This window comes from Pantherophis guttatus, chromosome 6, assembly GCF_059756535.1.
Source record: "Pantherophis guttatus breed Tessera chromosome 6, ASM5975653v1, whole genome shotgun sequence".
Classification (NCBI taxonomy): domain Eukaryota; kingdom Metazoa; phylum Chordata; class Lepidosauria; order Squamata; family Colubridae; genus Pantherophis; species Pantherophis guttatus.
This window is the reverse complement of record NC_142068.1, coordinates 28,543,820-28,565,566: the sequence shown is the minus strand read 5'-3', so window position 1 is coordinate 28,565,566 and position 21,747 is coordinate 28,543,820. Positions and strand designations below refer to the sequence as shown.

The 21,747-nt window shown below is 36.0% G+C and overlaps 1 protein-coding gene across 1 annotated transcript; it reads left to right on the top strand.

The window, feature by feature from the left end:
- The first annotated feature begins 1,730 nt into the window (after positions 1–1,730).
- On the top strand, positions 1,731–21,434 carry LOC117678305 (mast cell carboxypeptidase A-like). Its single transcript, XM_034439274.3, has 12 exons — positions 1,731–1,817; positions 5,332–5,513; positions 5,609–5,684; positions 10,643–10,767; positions 11,529–11,625; positions 12,673–12,774; positions 14,151–14,252; positions 14,903–15,013; positions 16,722–16,812; positions 18,472–18,674; positions 19,443–19,527; positions 21,176–21,434. Exons 2-12 carry the CDS (start codon positions 5,446–5,448, stop codon positions 21,361–21,363), a joined length of 1,248 nt encoding a protein of 415 aa, XP_034295165.2. The 5' UTR covers positions 1,731–1,817; positions 5,332–5,445; the 3' UTR covers positions 21,364–21,434.
- The last annotated feature ends 313 nt before the right edge of the window (positions 21,435–21,747 follow it).

Below are 21,747 nucleotides of genomic sequence, written 5' to 3'. Positions count from 1 at the left end.
CAACTTCCAGAGTTGGGGTTGAAGTCAACAAGTCATAAAGTTGTCATGGTTGGAGACCCCTGATCTAGAACACAAACTTTTAAATCTCTGGGCACAGATACTCTGAACTATGTCATAACTACTTTCCTTTGATATTACTTGCTGTGGCTGAAATATACATATAGATACAGAAGTATACATATAAACAGAGAAATAGAACTGATCATATAGATCTTTCTCACCCATCCATCAGTCATTTAGCAAAACTTCTTTGTGTGAGTCAACCAGATGAAGATCCAGAGTAGCACTGTGATATCATAGTTCAGTGGAAGGCTATAAAGAAAAGAGGTCTCAATTCTCAACAGCTATGGGTGTGTCCATATGATCCTCTCTTAAAATATCAGAATTTAGCTTGCATGTATCTGTATGTCTGTGGAGATTCTCTGTCATCCAGCTCATAGTTATCTCAAAAAAAACAAAAAAACCAGTCCAATTACCTTTTGAAAAAGCACCTTTAAGACATATATCTGTCCCAAAATAATCTTTGCTGCTGAATTTTTTCTGACAATGAAAAGAGATCTTGCAACTATCAATTGGAAGGCATTGGAAGCAGTGGTGGGTTGCCCCCCGGTTCGGACCGATTCACAAGAACCGGTAGTAAAACTGGCAGGAGGCTCCGCCCACCGACCTGGATGTCATCAGAAAGCTTCTGTGCATGTGCAGAAGCAAGCACGTGTGCGCGAGCGAAACAAGCGCATGCAGCCCCATTGCGAACCAGTAGTAAAGGTATATAGAACCCACCCCTGATTGAAGGCTATTCCATCTTTTCTTCCTAAACTATTTGTTTTGTGCTAAGAAAAAACATGGGAAAATAAGTGAGTTACAAAGGGAAGACAATAATGTTTGGTCTCCCCTCAGTTCAATTCTGGAAATGAAGCAAGATAATTGCACAATAACAGCACTGTCTCAAGGCATTGTGTTGCTATTTAGTAATTCAGTATTAATGGGTTCACTGCATTTACACGTTCAGTTCATCACTTAATGTGCCACCATTCAGTCACTTTGCAAGAACTAATCTACATTTCATACACAATCCAGCAAAACAGCTAACTAAATTAGAACCAATTTATTGTTAAAGGCAAGGATAAAATTCATTTTGACTTGAAAAACAAACCCACAGTCCTATTTTAACTGAAGTAGCAACAGTAAATTTGAATGGACACATTTTATTTTATTTTCTATCTGGCTGCTTACAGTTATTCCTTCCTTTTACAAAATGTTTGCTGTTGGTATTACTTGCTTAGCAATGCTTCTCTTAATAAATCTAGTGCATCAAACAAAAAACTTACTATTTCCTAAATCAAGGTCCTATTATACCTTGTTTTGTTGCCTGGACAGTTGAGTTACGATTAGAATATAACCTTAGCATCCTTCATACTCATGAAGGCAATATTTTTATTTGGCCAACTAGGTCACCAAACATTGTACAAGTTTATTAACCCTTCATCAGACAATAATAGACACTGCATTTTTTAAAAAATCATCAGATGAAATTGACCAGTTCTGCCATTTTCTAGACCAGCTTGAAGTTTGTGGACTTCAACAACCAGAATTCCAGAAGGTATGGAATACTGGATTACAGATTTATCAAATAGATACTTATTCTGCTAAGTCAGCCAACTACCAAGAGAATGAGTGATTGAGGTCCCTACAGAATGTTGGGAAAGCATTCTTCAGTTACTATGACACACAGATAACACAAGCACTAATTTAAAGGAAAATGGCCTTTAGACATTCTTCCTGGGCAGATATACCACAGTCCGAATCATTCAGAAAGGGTAGAGTTAATTTCTTACTCAAATTTCATACCTTTTGATTGGGATGGGGTAACTGAGTACACGGTATGAGAATTCTAAGACAGTATTCTTCCTCTCATTCTGACCCTGTCTTCTTGACAAATATTCCATCTGGAATATTTAGAAGAAATGGGAAAAAGTACTAGAGGGTACCTGCTCAAATTTATACAAGGAGCCAAACCGCACATAATATTTAATTGAAAAGGTTAAATTATCTGAAGGAAATCAGAAGCATCTGGAAAGAAAAAATATTAGGACAGATATTTAAATGATTCCAACTGTATCAAGCCTTATCTTCATAGGATACTTTCAACCATCACCTTTATCTCCTGCAAAAACTATGGTCAATCTTAATCATCTCACCTATTTTATCTAAAAGATGTAGAAAGATCAGTGATTGTCTGGTTTTTATTTAGTTGGGTCAGTCTTTTCTTGGAAAAGGTGAATGAGGTGATTAAGTATTCTTAGACAAAGCTGATTACCAGCATTTGTTTTATTTAGAATCAACCTTAGCTCTCAGAGGAATAACCTATGCTTCAATCACATTGCTCACCAAAGGCTCAGTTTCTTTTTAAAGAGGTATCTAACTTAGAATCCAAGAACAGGAAGAAACTTCTACTGCCATGACACCTTGTCTTCAGATCTACTGGACATCTGAAGGCAAGCAAATTGCAAGGATAGTGGAGAACATTCCATTTTTGATATTTCTGATACTGTCACTATTATCTTTTCAGTACTAGGCAATAATTTTTAAAGTGCTCAGCCAGGCTTTTTAATCAAGGTGGATGAATTTATTATTCTGTCTAGAAAATATAGTTTGCAATTTATTTGTATTTTCATTTTCTCTTGGTTTGAAAAAAACCAACCTCAAAACACTGCTAAATGGAATATGGAAATAAACATGAAAAATGATTTTTTTAAAAAGAAAATAATAGTTGAATGATTTTATATAATGTTGGGAGTGAGTGGCACAGTGGCCTAGAGATGAAGACTCTCGCCTCCCACTTGGAAGGTTGAGAGTTCAATCCTAAACAGTGGCAGATGTTTCTCTCTCAGGGCACAAAGAGAAACTGCGAACTTCGGATAGGCATCAAGAAAAAAAACTGTTGATCATCTATCTATCATCTGTCTGCCTATCTATCTATCATCTATCCAATGTTAGGAGTACTTAATAGCTAAACAAGACTCTCACTGGGGCTTTCTTCCCAAAACAAAGACCAATTTGAAAGGAATTGATTTTATCAGAACCCTACTGGGACAACAAAAGACCAAGCCTCACCCACAATTTGAGATTTCAGTTGCTATCATCAACCTGTGACTATATTTATATTTATATAAATATATATTAATAGCAAGAGACACAATGTTCTATTTGGTTTAACACTCATAAAAGACCCAATTCTTCCTTGGCTATGCGCCTGAAATTGCCATAGGAAGATTCTGGCTTCTTTGGCTCCTTCAACATATGCAAAAAAGCACATCATTTAAAAAAAAAAAAATTCCTGCCCCATGTATCCATGGCATCCCTGATTACTGATCTTATTGGCTAAGGCTACTTGGAACTGTCATCCAAAACATCTGAACTTCTTTCATTTGTTTGTTTAAAAGTTCACCCATTTTGTGTCATTAAAAACAACCCCTCAAAGCAGAAAAACAAACAACACAATTAAAAACTGTTTTCAATGCATTGAAAACCATTAAAACAACAGCAATTTAGTAAAAGCCTGTAAAAGTAGCTGCTTAAAGTTATAAACAGTTTTAAAACTATGAAAGAGAAGAGGAGTATGCTGAATCAGGTCAAAAGGCACAGCAGGTTCTTAGTCAAGACAACTCTTTCTGCATCCAATTCCTATATGCTGGGTAAGAAGTCATAACTAAAGGCATCTTGAAGTTTGAAAGTCTTTACTATGAGAAGCTATCAGGAAATGCCCAGCAAATAAGTCAGTTCAAAAATATGTTGATAACAGCCAGTTAAAAATAAAATATTTCCTTAAGGACTTCAGTTCTGCTAGTATATAATAAAAAAAAATACTTGATTACACAATGCTGATCCTAAACGTATGTAAATAAAAATAGCACCATGAGATCATGTTCCATGCCATGGCTAGTTTACCCCAGGAGAATTAAATTCTTCCTGGCCTGTACTCTGAATAAGTGCAGCCAGAAGGCAAGAAACCCACATGGGAGAAGGGAATTAAAGTAAGGGCAATTATTCTAAAAAGTGAGGAACAGGTAGGGAATTAAAAGTCTACAGTTTGACTTCATTTAGCTACACTCTTAAAAGTACAAATTAAATCGTACTTTCTTGAATTCACATAGAAGGAAGAAAACTCAACAAAAATAGCTGTTTTTAGGAAAAGACTCTATTTCTCCCCCCACCTCTTGTCAAACATGTCACTCCCAGTTAAATATGGATTATTTTCCCCAAAAGACAGCTTCTCACAGAATTTTCCTTGTACTTTAAATTGTAAGACAAACCACGGATTATACAGTTCATTGTTTATCTTATAAAAGTCAGAGTAATTGGCATCGGCCCGTGGCATCTATTGAACTTTTTCTGTAATAACCTATGGCTCATAGACTGCATGCAACCCTAGACAGCTAGTAAGGCAGCCCAACAACTCTGTAAACTTTTAATATCATTATGTGATTTATATACATTAACTGTATTATATATTTTACATGCGACTTCATTTAGTGCAGCCCTGGCAAGCCAAAAGATTAGACACTCATGATCTAGATAAATGTTTCCCAGGTATCTCCGTTAATTTAAAAGTTAAATTTAACATATTTTAACCTGAAACACACACATTCTTCTGGTACTTATCTCAGGTGAAATATGGTCCAGAGGTAGAATGAAGTGGCCTGTTTTACTCTGAACAATGAACCCTCTAATCACCTGCAGCTCCCCTAATTTCCCAAGTAGCCATTAAATCCAAATAGAAGATGTTTTACCCTTTGCTGTTCAACCTACCTTACAAGCATTGTTACTGTGAAGAAAATTAGGTGGAATGACTGCTGTATATTATATCTTCAGCTCCCATACAAGGGCAGGGTATAAATCTAATCAATAAAATCTGGTTGCGGGAGGGGGGAATTTTGATCTGGATGGGACAGCCATAAGGGCTACACAAAGATGGAATACAGTTCACCAGTATTTACTGTTGCTTTATAATAACAAAGTAAAGGCAAAAGTATAATCAAATGAGTGCTTAAATATATTCAAAAGTACATGAGAATGAAACCAGGTCTTTCCCAAACTGTGAGGTTCTCTAGATGCATTGGGGCTACCTAGAAGAGAGTTCTCAGACATGTACCCTCAAGTACACAAATACTCAAGTACAAATGCATTCTGTGTCCATGGACATGTTTTCTCATTTATCAAATATTGTACATCACTGTGAGAGTCATTTTCTGAACTTTTTCAAGATGCTAATAAGTATTATAAAAGATTCCAATACCCATAGTTAATTTAATCTACGAAATCTAAATGTAGACATATCTGCAGAACTTCACATCATCCAAATAAATCCTTTGAGGATATTATCTGATCATCAAACAGAAGAATAAAAATGTCAGAGATGAACGGCAGCAAAGAGAAAGGACCATAATGTCCCTGTTGGCTCTGGACATGATGACCATTACTTGTGTTTTCATTTCTGCTCTACGATTTGACAGGTACAGTCTTTTCACATCATCAAAGAGTCTTGTGGGGTTTTTGTTTGTTTCCATGCCTTGGTATACTGCTCATTGCTTGACTTTCTCTTCTAAAGTGCAAAGGTTTTTCGTGTGAAACCACAAAATGAAAAGGAAGTAAGCGTCATGAAATCCTTGCCAAGCCTCATTAAGGTGAGAAAATTTTGCAATTCAGATCCTTTGTGCCCCTTTAAGGAATTTTGTAAAATACATGATTGTTCAAAAATATATGAATATTTTCTATTTATCATAGTATGTGTGTGTGTGTTCTTTTTGCATCTACAGAAACCTGGATATATACATTCAGTATAGATTCTTTGACTAATAACCTGTAAGCTTGACTGTAACCTTGTTGCTAGTATCCTTAAGATTTATATTGACTGTTTCCTAATATGATTTGATTGCTTATGTGTTCCTATGACTACCATTAAGTGTTGTACCTTATGATTCTTGTCAAATGTATCTTTTCTTTTATGTACATTCAGAGCGTATGCACCAAGACAAATTCCTTGTGTGTCCAATCACACTTGGCCAATAAAGAATTCTATTCTATTCTATTCTATTCTATTCTATTCTATTCTATTCTATTCTACTCTACTCTACTCTACTCTACTCTACTCTACTCTACTCTACTCTACTCTACTCTACTCTACTGTAAAAGAAAATAGACTCTGTTGAATGCTTCCAATTTTTTTAATATATAAAGGATTGTTAAAATGGTAGTGTATATCCACAATTAAAACTTAATTAAAGCAGGAATGGCTCCCCAATATACAATATATCACAAGGCAGATTTAGACAGCTGGGCTATAGTTCAACAGTTACTAATATTTAATACAAGGTTTAAATATTTAAACTGTGGTTAGTGGGGATGCCAGTGGAAGAAAGAATATATCAATGTTATTTTTTTCTTTCTTCACTGTTTTTTATTTCAATATGGGAGAATGGAGGAATGTAACATCTTGCTCTTTGAACTTTTTTTTTTTTTTTTGCCTGTCTATGTTTGCTTTTTTCTGTTTCGAAAAAAGAAACAAAGTTTTGGAAAAAAAAAACACAAATGGATGAAGAAAAAAAAAAGAAAAAAATGCCTAGTAAACTCAATTAAAAACCTGTCCTGTATTCCAAAGCCTGTATGCAATATCTTCTTATTATGCTTGCACATTTTTTTCTTTTCTGCAACAAAGATTTCATTCATCATATATTTTAAAATTTCAAACATCTAGATGATGCAACAGAAAAATTCTGACCCAGAAATTTAAAAGTAAGTTAATTTCTAAAATTAGAGAAATAATGGATATTAGATCGCATTGTAGTGAAGGGTGACGAAACACCTATTTTCTTAATAAGCATCCATAAACATACTTGTGATGCCTACCTGAAAATTACTGTATAAGAATGAAGATGCAAACATTAACAATTGCCCATATAAATATCCTCACTATTTCCTATGGGTTCATTTTCTCTCCTTATACAGTACTTAAGAGAATTAGATTCATGCCAGGATGGCATTAAAAGCCAATTTGAAAGATTCACATTATCTTAAAGTCTCTTTCAAGTTTAGTTGGATTCCTGGTGATTTCATGGATGTGCAGTTCGTGTTGTTTTGTTTTGTTTTTTGCACCAGTACAAATGTGCTTTTCCATTATTGGGATGTTTTTATTTATTTAGAAAGCTTATATAACTACTTACTTTAATATTTGCTAATCCTAGGCATCTAAGAGGTCTCCCATCCAAGTACTAAATAGGCCTGAGTCTATTTAACTTCCAAGCCCAGACAATATTGACTACACAATACCATCTTCTGGGACTGTATTTTCATTTACATACAGAAACTTTTCTCAGCTTAATATGGCTTTTATAAATCACAAGGGGGAAACTTAAAAAGCAATATAGTGTATATAATAAAAAAATAGGTATTCGTCAGGCTTTAGCCATTTTCACGTTCTTTTCATAACTCAGTAAACCCTGATTTTACTTCTAGACAAAGAATGTTTTATAAGTAGAATATAAACACGATGAAAAGCCTTGACATTTTCATGGACTTTCTTTTGACTTGCCTTATTGCCTATGTGTAATGTGGATTTAAAAAAGAAAAAAAAAACTCTTGCAAGTCAAGGTCTTTAACATGCAGTGTCAAATGAGAACCAAATAAGAATAGCCAGAGTCCAACTCTATCATTCCAATTGAATTACACTGCTAATTACATTATTAATCTAATACCATAAGGATTCCCTCTGCCTTTCCATTACGAAAGGCCAAATCTGTGGCAGAACTTGACGATAGAATGCATTCTTAAAACTAAGTTGCCTTCCAAGAAATACACAAAAGGATAAGACTGTTTGGAAAGTTCTCTTCCTGGCTTAATTTAATAATTAATTGTCATTAGGATTCTGAGCTGATTTACAGAAGGACTGAATAAGCTGCAATCTTGAAGCTGCCTATTGCTGTAAACCATGTTATGGGCCCCAGAAGTCTTTAACAGTACTGATTTTTAGCTTTCTATCATGATAAATGTGCAGTAGAATGAAAATAAAACTACAGAAAAGGACAGTCCTGTCTATCAACATAACAAGACCACTTTGGAGCTCCATGCCAACACCTATCCACTGGCCTTCCATGAAATCTGCCATGAATCCAATGGGATCCTTAGGCATTTTAGTCCAGACACTCAGATTCTTTCCAAACTATTGTTCAGTGGGCCACAACATTTGCCCAGCAACTTTAACATCGATTCCCAATGGAAAGCCAACATAGGAAGACATATAAATGATCCCACAAAAAAAGATGTCACGTCAGAAATAGACAATCATGAATAGGATTGCACCTCACATGTCATCTGCCAGGAATCTCTGTATAAATGGGGCATAGCAGCCTCTCCTCAGTGTGAGTACAGGATCCCATATGTAAATCATAACATGACCGTATGGAAGCTGAGAGCATATGTCGGTCCAGTGTTTTATTTTTTAAATATAAACAATGCTGCGTTTCAATGGTTAGATCAGTGGTGGGTTTCTAACGGTTCGCCCCAGTTTGGGCAAACTGGTAGTGGCAGCGGCAAGAGGTGCCGCCCACCGTCCCGGACGTCATCACGGATGCTCTGCACATGCACAGAAGGTTCTGAATACGCACAGAAATGCCACATGCTAGCAAAGCGAGCACGCGTACGCACGCACTCCCGATTCCGAACCAATAGCGAAGGTAAGTGGAATCCACTACTGTGTTAGATGACCTAGAGCCGTTGTTGGCGAACCTATGGCACGCATGCCGGAAGTGGCACACAGAGCCATTTTTCCGGGCACGCGAGCCGTTGCCAAGCTCACCTGAAGCTGCACATGCGTGGGCGCCCCAGCTGGTGTTCAGGCCTTTGGTGTGCATGCACGCAATTCAGAGGATCCAGCTGGTCTTCGGAGGTCTCCTGTGCAGGTGTGTGTGTTTGCGCATGTGTGCAAGATGACTGGTGTGCAGTGCACACATGCACAGACAGCATTTGCACACATGCATTGCATGCATGAAAGTTGTGCACATGCGCATATAGTGAGATTGTGCATGCAGTGCACACTAGTGCGCATGTGTGAAAGCTGTGCGCATGCACAGATGGTGCGGTTGCATGCGCAGCACATGGGGAGGAGCCATGCATTACCACAGATGGTATGCGAGTGCGTGCAGCACACAAAGCATGTTCTTGTTTGGCACTCGGTAAGTAAAAGGTTCGCCACCACTGGCCTAGAGATTGGTATTTGAACATAGATCTTTTTAACATTTATATTTTATTGTGTTTTACTAGATGAAATGTTAACTTGTATTGTTAACCCATGTAGGATATGTCATAAATAAATAAATAAGTGGGCTGATTGCACAGCAGATAATAAAGGATTCAAACAGCAAGGTTTAAAAGACATTTTCTTGGTAAAGGCAACTTTGTCAGCACAACAGGGTCATGATAAACACACAACCAAGCATAGAAGAAGTAGGGTCCCCGCTCCCCCCCCAAAAAAAAAACCTGTTCTGTTTCATCTACATTTCTGGAATAATATTGTCATCTGGTGACTTTGCTAGTTCATAGGACCATAGTTCATACAACACCATAATTGTTGTATATTCCAGCAGCTGTTGCCTCTCACCCTGTGGGGGGAAAGAGAATGCTAGAATGGAAATGTCTTTTTTGAAACTCTGCCCACTTTCAGTTCTGGTCCTGCCTATTTTGAGCTCTAACATGTTTAACGTTAAAAATATGAATCCAAATAGTTTTCAGCTAACTTTACTATGAAAAGATATCTCAAATCTAGCATAGTAGTAGGAACAATGATTACAAGTCATAGTTTAATTTTTGATTGTTTAATTAAAACATTATTTACAGTGTCTTAAACGCAAAACCAAAACACAATGAGAATAAAACAAGAAATGAAAACTTTCAGTTTCTTTCTCATAATTGCACTCAAGAAGAGAAAAGGTAGCCTGAAATTTGTCCAGGCTTACTATCACTATATTATTATTTGCTAGGAATGTATATACATTTTATTCAATCTATATTTTTAAGTTATTCAGTCTGATTCCCAATTCAGGGAATAATAGATCAGAATGAATTGCTTCAGTTTTCAGTTTCCAAACATATGGCTTTCAGAATCTTTTTAATATTACAATAAGCTTATATTTTAAATATATATTAGCATATAATTGAGTTTTCATGCTGTTGTAACAGAGGCTGAAACAGGACACAATGTATTTAAATAAAACTAAAATTGATTGGTATGTGGTCGTTTAGAGTCAAAAATGACTTTATGGCACATAATCCATTGATCAGAAATAGATTTACTTTCTGTCTTCACAAAGCATTCAACTACATTACATATGAACTTGTTTTTGTCTTCACTGTCTCCATATCAGATAAAAACTTACCTTATTTAACAGATGAATTATTTTCCCAAATTCCCAAATTATATCAATCAACAATTAGTATTTCGAAGTCTTTGCCCAAAACTGAACTTAGTTCTCCTCTCAGAAATAAAACTGAAGAGAAATAAATTTCCCAAGAGGTTAAACAGCAGCAGATTTGAGGATATAACTTTCATTTTCATTCAATCACAACTCTTTGTGCATTTCTTTCTGTGCAGGTTGATTTTTGGTACCCAGATTCGGCACTGCATATAGTCAAACAGATGGAAGTAGATTTCCATGTCAGTGCTGAACAGAGTAATACTGTTGAGAGAGTCTTGAAACAGAATGGCATACCTTATCAGTAAGTTAAACTTCTCTATTTTTCAGATCTGTGACTATGCACTTTTGAAATTGCGTAGAGATTCCACACTCCTGGGATATGTCTATGTAATATAAAATTACGAATCAGTGTATTTCAATTAATTAATTCTGTCTTATTAGAAAAAGGTACTCTTGGATAAGAATGATAAATTGCTCTTCTTCACTATAGCATCCTTGCTGGAAAAAAAAGCAATTCTCCTGGATTGTGCTTTCACAAAAGCTCATTTACAGATAGAGTATGGCTGCAGGACCAACATGCAAAATTCCCTGTGAAGTCAATATGAAAGATATCTGAAAAGAAGCGTGGCTTCTTTTTTTAAAAAAATTATCTGGCCTGCTCTAACAAATATGAATGTTTCAAATACCATTGAAAGCAATGAAACAGGTTTGTCACATCTAAGCCTATAGCCAATTTGAGGATCAGATTTAAGTTGGCTGGGCGCCATGATTTGAAAGTTGTACAAAATCTGCATGCAGTATGCATTGAATAATTAATGTATGTTTAAATAAATATACAATGAATTAATCTAAAGTAAATCAAAGTCTGTAGATGACATTTTTGTTGGTGTGGATTTGATTAAATGCAGGATATTTCTTGCTGTTCTGCATTGTTTTCTTTATTGTTTTAACTTGATGTAAGCTGCTCAAAATCAGTCTGGAGTCCAAGTGGCTTCTAAAATGCAGAAATAAAATGAGCTCAGGCAGAGTATAATTTTCTGATATATTTTTTTTATTGTGTAGAATAATATTTGACAACCTACAAGAAGACATTAAAAAGCAGCTTGATGGTGACAAGAACGATGGACACAGCTATGAAAAATATAATGAATGGGACAAGGTACAAAATTTATAAGACATTCTACAAAGGAAGCATTCTTCAGCAGAAAGAATCCCAATTTACCAGAGACACTGGGAAGTGGGTGTGGTGATGCAAAGCTTAATGACACTGGATTTGTCAGCCAGAGATGGTCGGCATTCCAGCAGTTTTACCCACGACACCACATGGCGGAGTGAGCTCCTATCATTTGTCCCTAGCTCCTGCACACCTAGCAGTTCAAAAGTATGTAAAAATGCAAATAGATAAATAGGTACCACTTCAGTGAGAAAATCTAGCAGTGTTCCATGAAGGTGCCGGACTTGCCTAGATTCTTCTGAGGTTGGCGGAAGAAAACATAATAACCAGACATCCCTCAAACACTGTTAGCCAGTTGGTACAAAGCTAGTTCACCCTCTGTGGCATATAATAGGTAGCGCATATGCATGAACAAAATGAATTAGCAATTTTAGGCTGCCAGTATTACTCTGTGATAAAAAGCATTGTAGACTTCCCTTGATATGTACACCATATACTAAAAAAAGAGAGAAAGAGATTGGACCATTTGTACTTATTTGTAATTTTATTTGAGTTTGCCACTTGGGTGTACATGCACTGCATTCTCTGAAGCATGATGAATGCAGTTGGTGGCTAAAACTGGGCCTAGTTTAGACTATTACCTAAGGATTCTATCAAAAATGTATGCAAAAATTTTTCACACAGGATTGGACATGTATCTTTTTAGTACTTGGCTCATTTCATGGAAGGATTAAGCTTCAGCCACAACTACGTGAATTGTAGAAATCGCCCTCTAAGAATATTATCCCATTGGCCATTTTTCTTCAAAGATTTGTCACTATGTTTACAGATTCTATTCTTCTACTGCATTTACCAGAAGCTTCATCTAAAGCAGTGTTTTACAAACTTGGCAACTTTAGTCTGTGAGGACTTAAACTCTCAAAATTCTCCAGCCAGCACATTGTCCAACTAAAAAAAAATTCATTTAATTTCATGGGCTGCAGGTCATTTCATCAGATGCTTTTCCAGCATCCATTTTTTTTTTAAACCCAGATTTCTGATTGGACTGCCAGAATTGCAAAAAGCAACTCAACATTGGTTTCCCGTATCCAGATTGGAAAGACATTTGAAAATCGACCCATCTTCCTTCTTCAGGTATTAAAACCTTTTCAGGAAAATAAGCAAAGAAATTGTGTTGAAAAACTCACCCTCCCAAATTCACCACCCGTATCTGGAGAGGATTCAAACAATTATTTCATTACTTCTAAAGCTAGCAGATTACAGTGAGTCACTGGTCTGTTGCATTCAGAAGAGCCAACAGCAAATATCTCAAAGTTACATTGATCTTATATAAATGCATTTGGGATCTTCTAGCAGAAGATCCCAAATGCAGGAAAATTATTTGCATTTAATGAGACATAATAGCCAGACAAAGACAAAGACAAAGAAAAATTAACCAGAAAGAAGGAAGTGGGTATCCTTCCATGGTGTGAAAACAATACAGAGTTTTCTCTGAAAACTTACATAGAATCTTTGATATGACTTGCACCAAAGCTTTAACTGTTATTACATGAGAAATAACAAAATGCCCCTCTCTAAAGACATTGAATCTAATGCCCCCCCCCCCGGATGTGTTAATTCCATAATCAATTAATCATTAATAGGCACAAATTAACACACTAAATTCCACTCTTAAAGGTGCTGCAAGAGAAATACAGCAAAATACATGTATTTAGTAATACATTTGTCTGAAGTGGTGTAGGGTTTCCTGCCTAAGCAGGGGATTGGACTAGAAGACCTCCAAGGTTCCTTCCAACTCTGTTATTCTATTTATTTGTATTAGTAAGCGTAATTGATTCAATCTGAGTTCTTCTGCCAGCTCTCCACAAGATGAAGTTATGTATCATGCTAAGCAACCATGCAGTTTGTTCAGTTTTAGTTTAGGACTGTATTCCACTAGTCCAGCCATCTGATTAATAAATCATAGTTGGTTTATGGCCAAGTACGCAAGAATATTACTTTTTTCTGAACGGAGGACCAATAAAATACTCCATACCTCATTATATTTTACGTAACAGATGGGGTCAGAATGACAAAAATTATATTTACTTTCATTTCATTTACAACACATAAAATTGAAATTAATTAAATATATATAATACAATTGCTTCCACATATATAAAAACATTCTGCTTCCATCACATTGAACATTACAAGTGAGCAGTAATTTCTGGAGATCTTTCAAGATCACAGCTGCCCTGGGGCTTAAGGTTGTGCATCTTTGGCTTATTGTGTCATTTTGCTCAATATAATAAGCATGACATGGCAACGCAATAATAGAGTCATCCTGCTCTTTCAATGAGAAAACAACAGCGAAAAAAATGACTTGCATGAATGTTTTTTCATACGAGAATTCGAATGAAACTCTTAGAAACTATTTTTTTTTTCTTATTAGCAAAGCTATTTAAATACATTGAAGTGTACGTTCTTAAAAACCTTTTTTTTATTTTGGAAAAATGTTTTCAAAGCAGATTGGAAATAAAAGTGAAGAAGGAAAGGCCATCTTCATGGATTGTGGTGTTCACGCACGAGAGTGGATTTCTCCTGCCTTTTGTCAGTGGTTTGTGAAAGAGGTTAATTAACAAGGTTTTTTTTTGTCTTAAAATTTATTAAGAGTAGCCTTTTCCTGCTCCAAATGTGTTGAAACAACTTTTAGTATCCCTGGAAGTTCTTACTCATTCACAATTTTAGTTAGTTAGTTAGTTGATGATAGATAGATAGATAGATAGATAGATAGATAGATAGATAGATAGATAGATAAATTATATCCCACCTTTATTATTTTTATCATAACTCAAAGGAGCAAACATACCTAACGCTTTTTCCTCCTCCTATTTTCCCCACAACAACAACCCTGTGAAGTAGTTGGGCCAAGAGAGAGTGGCTGGCCCAAAGTCACCCAACTGACTTTCATGGCTAAGGTGGGATTTAAACTCACGATCTCTTGCTTTCTTGCCTGGTGCCTTAATTCCTAGGCTTTGGTCTTTGATCTGTTGACCTTTGCATGTTCTATAACTCCCAAGATCTAAGCCCTTGAATCCCACTAAACGAACAGAAATGTGAATCTCAAAAAAGTCCATCATGATTAATATGGTAAATAGATTCTGTAATGTATAAAGTATGATGAATAATACTGCAATTTTAGATATACTTTTTTTTGAGTACATAGAATCACAGAAAAAATTATTTTTTTCTTAAAAAATTATGTTTTCTAAATTATCAGGCCATCAGCACCTATGGAAAAGACAGAGACATGACGTACATATTGGATAACATGAATTTCTACATTGTTCCTATAGTCAATATAGATGGCTATGTCTGGAGCTGGACTCAGGTATTGTTCATACTTTTTAACAACATAATCTCTGTCTAGCACCTAAGACATGTTCCTATGCTCCTTGAACCAAGCATTCCAATACCATCAGTTAAAGATCAACTTTTATTTTGAGAGGCAAAAAAGCATATATCAGAACTTCTCTCTCTTTGCCGGCTGTTTCAAAAGATGATAATCCATAATTTCACAAAGCTGCTCTGACCCCAGAGCTTCATTATGATGCTTTTTAAAAAATGCCTCTCTGATGATCAGGCAACTCAGCTGGGATCGTCAGAGACTTTTCAAAGCATTTTTTTTACCACCTCTTCAGCCAAGAGGTTGCAGGAAAAAATGCTTTGAAAAGCCTCTGACAATCCCAGATGAGCCATGCGATCCTCAGAGGATCATTTTTTTTGTTGGAAGAGGTTGTAGAAAAAATGCTTTTAAAAGTAAAAAAAAAAAAAGCCTCTGATGATCATGCAGCTCAGCTGGGCATGGGGGGGGGTTGCAGGGATTTTTGCTACCGGTTCTCTGAACCACCCACCACCATCGCTACCGGATCGGGCGATCCAGTCCGAACCGGGAGCATTTCACCCCTGGTTTGCACCATGTATGACATCATAAAATTAATCCTTCACAAACTTGTTTTCCTTATGTTTGTGATTTAACTGTTTTAGCTGGTTTTTACATTTGATTTTAGTGGTTTTGTTATATGCAGCCTGCGCACGCACACACACACACGCACACACACACACACAAAGACACTTTTACAGGATTCTTAAAAAGAAGTCTGAAGGTTGGGGTTACGGAGGCTGTTGCTTGGGTCTTGGTCTCTTTAATATCCTGGCACTAATGAGAAAAGACTGCAAAGAATTTACAGTTGGACAAATCTAAATGCAGTTAGATTTCACTGAATGTGGTTACAGTTACTAAGCCACAGAACGTTTCTATCAATATAATATTAGTAGTGAAGCAGGGGATGGGTGCTTAGTAAGACCAATGACCTGCTGAATGGATATGCGTGGATAAACCATGATTGAGAAAACTAATGAATTAGTTTTACTGCCATGATTGAAGCATATCTAACCATTTTAGATACCAATCTTATAAGATTAGATCCTGCTAAGGCAAGAACCAGACAGATTTAAGGCCACCAAGAACTGCATCAAGAAGCAATTAATTCAGAAGGACAAAAATAAGGCATTCTTGGATTTAAAGCTCCGATATTTTCCTAATGTAGTAGGAAATCTGTTGTTCTATATGCCTAGTTCTGGGTTTGAAATACTGTACATTTTAATCTAGTCAAACCATGCCTTTGAAATTTCTACCAGGTTAAGGCCAAAAGTCAAGATAAGCTGTGAAGTGTTAAAGATCAGTTTAATCAGGGAAACTTAACAGAACCAAAGCTTAGATGGACCTTTTTCTATTTATAAAGTCTTCATTAGGGACATTTGTCTAATGGATCTGAGGATGCTTCTCTTCTTCTCTGAATTCTTTTACAGAGCACTTGAACAAACTTTTTATCTGAACTGCATAGCAAAGAGTTAGCAGCTAACCAGCGGAATCAGGCTAGCAAACCAAGCTCACTCAACACACTGTCCTGCTTTTCATTGCATTGCCTTTCTACAGACAATTAGTGCATTCCACTTATATTAGTATAAACAAAGAGAAAACATATAGAAATATATATGGGTCAGATTGAAGTCCCTAAATGATTTTTGTCCAACAGAATCGTTTCTGGAGAAAGAATCGTTCTAATGCATCCCAGAGTAACTGCATTGGTGTTGACATCAATAGGAACTTTGATGTTGCATGGAGTAGTAAGTAGCCTTTATAACATTATGTACATCTACATTTTATTTTCCATATGACTAATCCAGATGGTGTTTCAGTAAAATTACTTAGATTGCCACTAGACCTTTAGAGCAAATCAAAAAAATTTGAATTGAAAATAGCATGTTTAATGAATTTAGGAACTAAGATTGAGTAAATATTTCATTTTTATTATCACCAAAGTTGTATTTTCATCAATTTCATGTTGGAGATAAAAGAACAGGCCTTTATTTTTGTTACTCTTATAAAGCAGTACATACATTTTGGATACAATTCTTCAAATAGGACTGATAACAAAAGCACCATATTAAGGAAATACTAGAAGTGAAACTATATTTAGTGTGGAGAATAAATTGTAAACAGTAAAACATTAACTCTTTGCTCTTAATAAGAGTAAGACAAGTTATAATACAACACTGGAAAGGATTAGGATTATGGTAGAATTTTAGACCTGGGCTTTATGGGAAAAATAAGCTTACTGACTAATATCATTTAAAAAAGATGCTGGAGAAAGTTTATTTTTATGCAGATAGAAATGACTCTATCTCAAGTATAAGAGATCCTCCATTAAGAATTTAGAAGCTTTGGGGAAAACGAAATGTATTATAAAATTTCATACTTTCTGTTTTCCTATGTAACTCAAATGCCTATAACTGTTCTGACCTCCATACCAAGTCCTAAACTATGGAGGAAACTGTTTTAATATTGGTTACCATCGTACCATACATCGAATCAGTGTTGACACTCATTTCTTGACTACTGTGAGAAGTACAAAACTCTAGACTGTTATTCTTCCATTTTAGTTTATTTATCTAAAGGAGGTAAAGTAACATTGTACACTTCCTAGAATCCTATTGCAATTTGTCACCAAAACTTAGTGACGTAACTTGCCCTCAAAATTGTAGTGCTCACACTTCCAATTAAAAGGAAATAAACCCTTTCTTTTCTTCATTTTTTTTCATGCTTTTATCGTATGTGTTTAAGTGTGTTTTAAATCTTTTCTGGATGATCAAGATAGTATTTTATTTTTATACTATACAAACTATTTCTCTGCAATTTTTAAAAAGTCTTTCATTGCTATAGGTTAAATGCTTTGTTAAAAAAAGATGTTGAGACTCTAGAAAAAGTTCAGAGCAGAGCAACCAGGATGATTAGGGGACTGGAGACTAAAACATATAAAGAACGGTTACATGAACTGGGCATGGCTAGTCTAGTGAAGAGAAGGACCAGGGGAGACATGATAGCAGTGTTCCAATATTTGAGGGGCTGCCACAGAGAGGAAGGGGTCAAACTATTTTCCAAAGCACCTGTAAGCCAGAAAAGGAACAATGGATGGAAACTGAACAAGGAGAGATTCAACCTGGAATTAATAAGGAGAAAATTTCTGACAGTGGGAACAATCAATCAATGGAACAGCTTGCATTCGGAAGTTGTGGAAGCTTCATCACTTGAGACTTTCAAGAAGAGTTTGGACTACCATTTGTCAGAAATGGTGTAGGGTCTCCTGCTTGGGCGGGGAGTTGGACTAGATGACCTACAAGGTCCCTTCCAACTCTGTTAATCTGTAAACCTTTATCAGTAATCTCTATGGTAGCCAGAGTCAATTTAACTGTGTAATAAAATCAAAGTGTTCTTTCCACCGACAGCTGCTGATTCTTCCAGAAATCCCTGTGAAGAAACATATTGTGGATTTGCACCAGAATCTGAACCAGAAACTAAAGCAGTTGCCTCATTCATCCGTAGCCATCTTTCTTCAATCAAGGGCTACCTCACCATGCATTCCTACTCTCAGATGATATTGTTCCCTTTTGGTTATACTTATGAGAAGACAGCAAATTATAATGAATTGGTACGAAGGCATTACAGTTGTCATATTTCCCAACATTTCTAATTTGACTCTGCTTTGTGCTCAACCAACATAATTCTTTAGTAATTTTGAGATGGAATCCCATCTTGTGTATCTATCAAAGAAATTCACATCCAGAAAACCTAGAACTTCATTTGGCTTGTCATCCCCACCAAAAATGAATACCAAATTGTTAAATTTAATGTGATGAAAGAGGACAATTTTCTAAATATATGATTTTTGCCCTGCCTCCAACTTACTTCTTTGTCCTAGGAGTTTAATCCCAAAATCCTACTCAAAAACCAAGTGTGACTCTCAATGTGGAAAAAAGAATCAACACTCCTTCAGCATGAGTAGGAAAGGTGAGAAAGGCCCATTTTTAATCACATATGGCACTTTCTGACCTGCCAAATATATCCAGAATATCCAAGCATGATGAAATCTGCATTTCTCAGAATTTTGATATAATTCAAAATGTTCTTACGAAAATTGCACACTAGGAACATTAGAACTACACACTTCTAGAACAAGCTAAAATTAGAACAATTCATGTGAATATTTGTGTGAAGTTTTTTGCTGAATTCATAAGCAATGGAAATGAAAAAAAATGAGATCAATAAGATGAAAAATTCAGTGAAGCATAATTGAGGTAAGCAAAATTCATCCAGGTGTTCTAGATTCTGTGGCTCAAAAAAGTATATAGGAATCTTACTTTTAAGACCTATGTATTTTGCTCCAGTTGATGCTGGTTTCTTCTTTGTTTGATACTAGAATGAACTTGCAAAAAGAGCTGTCAACGCTATAGCCAGCCTGTATGGTAAAGTGTATAAGTATGGAACATCAGCATCTACTATATGTATGTATTTTACACATTGTCAAAAGACATATTACATCCTTTATAAGTCACACTGGATAGTGATAGGGCTTTCTTCCCCTGAGTAGAAGAAAAAATAGTAGCATGGAGATGTAGCACTTGTGGAAAATACAGGTAGTCCTTGGTTAATGATCATTTCTTCAGCAACCATTTAAAGTTACAATAGTGCAAGGATCTTATGGCCAGTCCTTGAGATGCTACCATTACAGCATCACTGCAATCAAAGATTGCCATTTGCAAGCTTCCAACAAGCAAAGTGAATGGAGAAGAAGGCAAGTAGTTGCAAGTTGCAGTAAGTTGCAGTCACTTGACATTGTGCTTAATGACAGTGTACAATTCACTTAATAACCACAACCAGAATTGCCATCTTAAATTGGTCATATGATTTTTCACTTTACAATGTTGGCATTGGAATTGCAATCTCAGTTATGGTCATTTATTGAGGACTAACTGTACCATGGGTGCTATTCAGCAGGTTCTGAAAAGTTCTGGAGGACCAGTAGCGGAAATTTTGAGTAGTTTGGAGAACCAGCAAATACCACTTCTGGCTGGCCCCAGAGTGGGGTGGGAATGGAGATTTTGCAGTATCCTTCCCCTGGAGTGGGGAGGGACTGGAGATTTTGCAGTATCCTTCCCCTGCCGCACCCACCAAGCCATGCCCATAGAACTGGTAGTAAAAAAAATTGAATTCTACCACTGAACTGTACCATCTACAATATAGAAGATGTATTTTTTGAAAGAGCTGTTGGGTTTATGTTCTCATAAACCCAATGCAATCTCTCTTGTAACTATGTGCAAATGAAGCCACCAAAAGAGTGACAAATAAGAAGACCCAAAGGTTTAGGTATCCTGAAAAGAGCTTATCTTTGACTTTTTTGTGAGGGCACTAAATAGGGAATGGAGAGAGGAAAAACAGATCAAGATGGCTAAAACAGTTGCGGATCAAAATGGAGATAGCCAGTAAATGCATAAAAGTCCATGAGTGAAAATGGATGATATCTCTAAGAGATTAATAATAAATCAATCCCACATTACTGATTTCAGAAATGTTTATTTGTTTCTCTCCTTTTAGAAAAGAAACTATGGCAACTGAGCCATAACAATTGTCTAGTAATTAGACTTATATACTGCTTCATAGTGCTTTACAGCACTCTCTAAATGGTTTTCAGAGTCAGCATATTGCCCCCAACAAACTGGGTCCTCATTTTACCCACCTCGGAAGAATGGAAGGATAAGTCAACCTTGAGCTGGTCAGGATTGAACTACTGGCAGTAGGCAGAATTAGCCTGCAATACTTCATTCTAACCACTGGGCCACAGCTCCATAGAATTCCTATAGCATCCTATATAAACTGTTTTTCCATCTACCTCAATTTTTATTACTGGCAGCAGCTTTCCAAGTTCTGAGAGGGCTTTCATAACTTATGATTCCTGATCCTATTTTTAAAATGGAAGTAACTGATCTTAAACATTTGACTTTCCTCATGGCCTCCACAAATGAACAACAATCTTGTCCTCTTAAAATTATTCAAACATCAGTATCTTACCTTCACGTTTATTGTTTTGTTTTTCTTTCTCTTTTTCCCCTGCTATGTTTCCTGTCATTCCATTTGTTGTGTCTTGCTTTACAGATCTTTCCTCTGGTTGTTCCGATGACTGGGTATTCAACCAGGGAATCAAATATTCCTTCACCTTTGAGCTTCGTGATAAAGGCAAATATGGATTCCTTCTCCCTGAATCCCAGATCAAGCCAACTTGCCAGGAGATAATGCTAGCAGTCAAGTTAATCGCCAGTTACATCCTCAACAAGACTTTATAATTTGGACTAATTCTTTTGGTTGCATTATAGATGTTTGGAAAGTAATAAATTATCATTTATTACATGAAAAATATTTGTTTTGAGTTTGAAAGCTCTTTTGGGATCTGTGGTCCCAAGTCAATGCAAAAGAAGGCATTTCAGCTTCTTCAGTTTTAAGCATAAAATATAATTTCATAAATATTCTTCTTGCAAACTTCTTTCTAATTATGAGATAGCAGATAGGCATTCCAGAAAAGAGCGGTATTTATATTTATCTTCAATAACTGTACAAATTCTTAATTAAGGGAATTGTATAGTTTTGGTTACTGAAAGATGTACCAGTTAAGACAACTTGAATTAAATGACGTATGGTATATATTTTCTTAGAATTAAATAGAAACGTAA